This window comes from Dryobates pubescens, chromosome 1, assembly GCF_014839835.1.
Source record: "Dryobates pubescens isolate bDryPub1 chromosome 1, bDryPub1.pri, whole genome shotgun sequence".
Lineage (NCBI taxonomy): Eukaryota > Metazoa > Chordata > Aves > Piciformes > Picidae > Dryobates > Dryobates pubescens.
In genome coordinates, this window is record NC_071612.1 from 10,471,501 (window position 1) to 10,477,500 (window position 6,000).

General features: G+C 43.6%; 1 protein-coding gene across 9 annotated transcripts in view; it reads right to left on the reverse strand.

The window, feature by feature from the left end:
* The window catches only part of FOXP1 (forkhead box P1), a 399,727-nt gene that overhangs the window by 26,199 nt on the left and 367,528 nt on the right, over positions 1 to 6,000 (reverse strand). For all 9 annotated transcript variants that reach the window (XM_054161346.1, XM_054161354.1, XM_054161309.1 and 6 more), the window contains one exon: positions 898 to 981. In XM_054161346.1, coding sequence (XP_054017321.1) covers positions 898 to 981 — 84 coding nt within the window. The remainder of the gene's footprint in view (positions 1 to 897; positions 982 to 6,000) is intronic.

Below are 6,000 nucleotides of genomic sequence, written 5' to 3' on the forward strand. Positions count from 1 at the left end.
CTTTTTATTTCTATCACCATAAATCACACATATATGGGTGTGTGTTTGCTTTATTTATAGAAAAAAAATCAGTCAAAACAGATAAACCAATACTTTGTCATTATGCTGCATCATTGCATATTGATTAAAATTGCTCGTACTAACTATAGATTGTCAACGCTCAATTAATTTTCACACAATGACTCAAAGCAAAATCAAATAAAGCCAGTGTACCTTTAAATCTTACAAATCTTAAAAATCAAGAAGCAAAGCACTCTCTCCATTTTGAATAATCACTGGAAGCTCCAAGGAGCATCTTCAGCATTAAGAGGTTGGGAGAAAACAACAACAGAAGTAGTGCCGTTTTGGTCAGGCAACAAGATGGTGGATTTCCCTGGGGGTGCCTTGGGCTGCAAAGCCACTTTTGTTTCCCCCCCATCTCCTCTTCAAAGGGCAGTCTGGGAGGGAGAAGGCTTCCCTTCTCAGTTTCAACAGTGTAAAACCTGATACTGGGTAACTGTGATTATCATCAAGAAGTGCAGCTTCTACTGCAAATGTCTGTCAGACAGGGAGAAAGCAAAATAAACATCCTAATAATTTAATTACAACTCCTTCCTAACACTTCCTAAGGTTTCATGCAAGTCAGACTGATGCAAAGCAACTTTGAGGCATACATGAGGCCAGAAAAAGGCCCAATGCACCAGCTTTAGAGCAAAACCTCTTTCAAAGTCCTTGAAGAGGGGAATGAAAAAGCCCAGGTGCCTGTAGCAGTGCCTCCTGCAAAACAGTGCTTCGCACCTCCTCACCACGACTGGCTCTGAAATGGGCCTGTGCTTCGCATCAGGCACTCTGGTGGAGAACAGAAAAGACAGGTTTGCTGTGAAGTTTTGTTTGCTCTTGGCAGAATTGAGTACTTACAGGCTGAGGGGTTGCTTTTGGTTCAGTTGACTTCACATGCAGGTGTGTCATCATGGCTTGCAGGCGCTCTTTATCTTTTGCAAGCTGAAAGAGGGGGGAAAAAAATATCCTCTGTTACTTGCAGGAATAAAACCCAGCCTCTGCTTATTCCTAATTAAACAGCTGGCACCACGGCATGAGACAGAAGAATTTTATTGCTAAGTAGTTTGGAAATTGTATATGGTCTCTTCATGAGGTAAAGCTAACGCATGGTGCTGGGTGTCACTATTTCCCAAAGCAAAATACATTAGTCCTTGAGTGAGAAGAGCTAGACCTGCCGGCACCAAGAGCTTCACTCTAGCCCTGACAGCTAAAAGACAACAGTGAATCATGTTTATTAACCAGTCCCACTCCAGCTCAGGATGCACAGCAGAAAGCAAGTGAGGCAGTGGCTCTGAGAGGCATGTGCCTCCTCTCAGACAAGGAAGCAAGTGGCACAAATGGACTGTGCCTTTTACGTCACATACAGGCGCTGCAGCATGTGCAGCGAGCTCAGTGACATCAGTGGTTAAACCACATGAGGCACCTCTAAACACCCTGCTTTCACTTGAGAAAGTGGCACAGCCCCTCAGATGGCTACCTTGGGCTGCCAGGCTGGGAATCTGAACCGAAGCACCTGAGCATGGGGCAGGAGCAGTAGCTCAAGGCTTCAGCATCCTTTCAGCATGTGCCTGAGGGCAGCAGGGTGGCAAAGGCTAATGGTACCAGGAGCTGCCCCAGAGCACTCATCTCAGGGAACTCAATACCACAGGACCAATGCTTCCTCCCTTTTTCATTGGTCACATTATGCCTAAGAGCTGGGTCACAGTTCCTGCTCTGGACAGCTCTTGCATTTTTTGGCTAAGATCTGCACCAGGCCACAGCTGGTGTCTTGGGATCACACCCATCCTTGGCCAGGATAGCTTCCCAGTGCGTTTAGAAGGCATTGGCCAGACATTAAATCTCATTATTTTTATAAGGAAGAAATTTTTTGCATGTGCTAATAGGACTTCTTCCAGATGCACTTTAAAAAAAAAGGTATTAAGAAACAATGCTAATGAAAAAGGGGTGTTATTAACCTTCATGCCCAACACAAAGTCTCTTGTTTTCAGCAGGGCTTGGATCAGGTTCTTCCAAATGACAATTTTTGCAGAGCTGAGGTTTTGCTTTAGACAAGCCAGATTCCTGGTGCCAAGAAGAGAACTGTGCTTGCATTCCCACAGAACTTTAAACAACCTGCCCACCTTATCACCCTCATCTGTTTGTAGCAGTAAAGTTGGGCTAAGTGTATATAAAAGGAGACTTGGTCATAAATCCCCATTCGTAGCCTTACAGTCAAGGATGTCTTGCTCTTCACCAAGGCGAGGGGATTCTGAGAGTGCCAGAAAGGCATCACAATGGGATAAAACTTGGCACATGGGTTTCCAAGACAGAAATTAAATAAAGGGAAAAATAGTGTCACCACTCTGTGCTCTGCAAGTGCAAAAGCAAAATTGCTGGGCTTTTCAAACGGCTGCTCTTTTCTTGGTCAAAAACCTCAATGGCAAGAGAGAAAAATCTGACACCTACAGCAGATCTCCTGCAATCTCATCACCAGATCTGTGCTGGACTTCAGAGAAGAGCCAAAGGGCAGCAGCGGGCTCTTATCATAGCATTGCAGCAGAAACTTCTCCCTCTGAGAGCCCTCTGAGGACCTCTTTAGAGAAAGGAGAGGTCTCACCCCTTAGCCACCGTGCTTCACACAAAACAAATTAAAGCTGAGAAATAGTTGCACTCTCAGTGCAGCTCTGTTGTGCAATCTCTCGAGCAGTCGCTGGGCACATGGGCTGCTTGGCGAGGTCATCTCAGCATTAAGTTTTGGTCTGCAGGCTACTGCAGAAAAGCAACATCTTCTAGCCAAGATAAATAAAAGGCAGGCACCTGAAAGCTTCCTGCCTGAACTGGCAGGAGGGAAAGGCACCCGGGCAGCACGGGGCACACCCTGTGGTGCTTCCTCTGGGCCCCCTCGGTGAAACAGAGCCATGCACCTCCTCCCTGCAAACGGCTGGGGTCCTTGTTTGTGGGGTTTTCACTCATCGTCTTAGCAAAGCTTTTAACGCCGTTGCTGGTGGACGGAGGTTATTAAAGATCCTCTCGACATTTCAGGCAGACACATGCTAACATTTTGTCATAGTCTAGGAATTCAAACACTCACCCAGTTAGGCAGGAGTTTAAATTATGAAAAATAGAGGTCTTTCCATTTCAAAGCACTGAAGAGAAGTTAAAAAATCCAAAGAATTTCTTTAAACTGTTTTTCCCTTAGGTCAGGAAGCAGCAGTGATATAAAACTAGAATGTTACTACTAGTCCCTTTGGTCAGTAGGGTCATACTAAAGAAGGCATGATGGCTTGCTCAGCCACCAACAGGAGCAAATTCTCACTGGGGGCACTCACTGAAGCACAAATGGTCCAGAAATAGGGATTATTAGCAGATATGCAGGAAAATTATCTTGTTCTACTGAGAGTTCTTGGGTGAGGACTGTTCTGCCATGTAGGAAAGGATCTGCTTTGTACAGGAGGTCTGAGGACTATGCTATAGTCCCATCTGAAGCATCATTCTATTTTCCTATAGCCATTTAGAAAGCTTTGATGGTGGGAGTATTCAGATGGCCACCCAGTTATTCATGACAAGTCTGATTTTGTGAGGTATTCCTCACTTCCATGGGGTACAACCACGGTGGAGGTGCCTGATCATGGTTCAACAGAAAGCACATCCAGCGCAAAATATGCGCTCTGCAAACTTGGACACCAAGACACATGCCTCGCCCCAGAGAAGTTAAATCCTCAAGCTACAAAGGCAGGAAAGGAAAGGCACAGAAAGCACAGGCCAAAAGGGGCAAGAAGGTGGTGGAGCAGCACAGAAGTCTGGCAACCAAGCAGCAATAGAGAAGACATTCAGCACAGCAGATGAGAAAATTGCACAGGAGGAGAAACAGGCAGAAAATAACGGGCAAGGAGCAGGAATGTGAAAATGGAAATCCAGTAAGGGCACTCAACAGGACCAACGTGGCCATGGCAGCAAGAAGGGAAGATAACTTCAGCAGCAGGATTTTGGACAGACCAAGGAACAAGAAGGAAGTCATTCATAGACAATGCAAGAGACAACCAAGACATAATCTCTTCCCTCCCATTGTATGCCTAGTCAGGCTGTGCCCTAGAAAGGTTTAGGACCCATTTCCCAAGAAATTCAATGGATACTTTAGGGAAACAGGCCCCACAGTGTTCTCAGTCCCCTGAAAACAGCCAGCTGTTTTCATTTTCTCCCTTTAGGAGATACTTTTTTAAACTTATCATAGTTTTGTTGCTGTCATGAAATGTTGTGTTTTTTTTCCACTCAAAGGTGGTGCTGCAAAATGAATGTTCTATTCCAGCTAAGAACTAGCTAAGGACAGGGACATGTTCCTGTGTTTGTGTTTTACTCAGCAGCCCAAATCTCACTATTTATAATAGCAACAAATGATCATGTCAAAATGGTTTAAACAAAGTGAAATATGAGATCATCTCTACCTTGTCTGTGATATTTTAAGTATGTTTGTGATGGAAATGCTGAGACTAAAGCTTCGAGACACGTCTGCAAAGGGGCATTTGCAATCAAACATAAAACAGATCTGACCTGTTTTTTTTTTTTCCTAAAAGTTCATGTAAGAATTTACCTTTTTTTTCCAAAGACATTACACTTATCTCTGTCTATGACACTGTGCATAAAGGAAAAAAAGAAAGGGTTGCCTTTGGGACCATCACATTCAAAACATGAAGTGAATCCCTTAGCTGGAATGAACTGGTTTAATTCTACCAGTCTTGAGGGGGTTGTACATGCATGAAGTGAGGTGGCATTTAGATCCTGCCATGGAGTTGGACCCTGAATAGCTTGTGATATTTCCTATCTCCACTGGAAAGCAAAGCCTCCCATCAGTGATGAGCACTGTGGGTCAAGTGGGACAGGTTATGGGTCTCTCTTCCATCTAGCTCATCAAAATCAAACAGCTGGGCACGGGGCTTGTGGTCACCACTGTTGGTAACTTCTCTATTGCATGGGCATCTGGTCTTAGTCCAGGTGTTCACACCACTGAAAACCTTGCTGCTGGGCCAAACTTTTGTTTTATTACAGTTGTGTGCAAAAGCAGGTCACAGCCAAACAAACTAGGTACTGGAGGACAAATCCTTGTACATATTTAGGCAGGTTTACTGTTGTGTTTTGTTAAAGTATCAGAGGACTGATACATAGGATGGAAGGAGAGGGAGAAGAGGGGAATTAAGAGATACACTTCATAAGCAGGATCACATCAACAGCTATAATAAGCCTCCAGTCCATCCTGTTTGTTGTGCTAGTATGTTAAGAAACAACGCCAGAACTTCTTGCCCCTCACACCACTCTGAAGCGAGGTTCTTGTCTTGGGGACAGTATTCTGCCTTCCCATGCAATGACTCTAAGCTAAAAGCACTAACTGGGTGTGAAGCTGCAACTATTAGCCACTTATAACAATTAGTGGAATGTAACGATGATAAATCTTTCAAAAATAGTGTCAAGGGCTTATGGAAAGGAGGCAACCCAAGCATCATTTCTGTCCTGTCTAATTATTGTCATAGGGCATCCTCCTGTAGTTTGAAGTACAGCCATTACCAGCAACTGCAGGAGAGAGGGATTCACGCTCTCCAAGACAACTTCAACTGCAGAATCTCAATTTGCCTTCAGCCTAAATACTACTAAATCTTAGTAAAAGATTGTCTCCTATCTCAGTTTACCAGGAAGAGTGTAGACTTCTTTTTCCCTAATTCCTGAAAATTTTGTTTAAATAACAGACCTCATCTCATAACATTTTCTGCTAGACTCTGACATTTTATGACTGGTAGCTTGATTTTTATAAAACTTGTATTAGAATAGTTTATATTGCTTCAGCTAAGAGTGAAGGAGTGCCATGACCAGTGTGTTCCTGAAAGTAAAATTTGGGAACTATCTATGAAAGAAAAAGGCTAATTTGTAAGATAAGAAGATAAAAAGCATTTTTTTTAAATGCTTATCTTGAAAAGTAACAACAAGAAGTTTAAG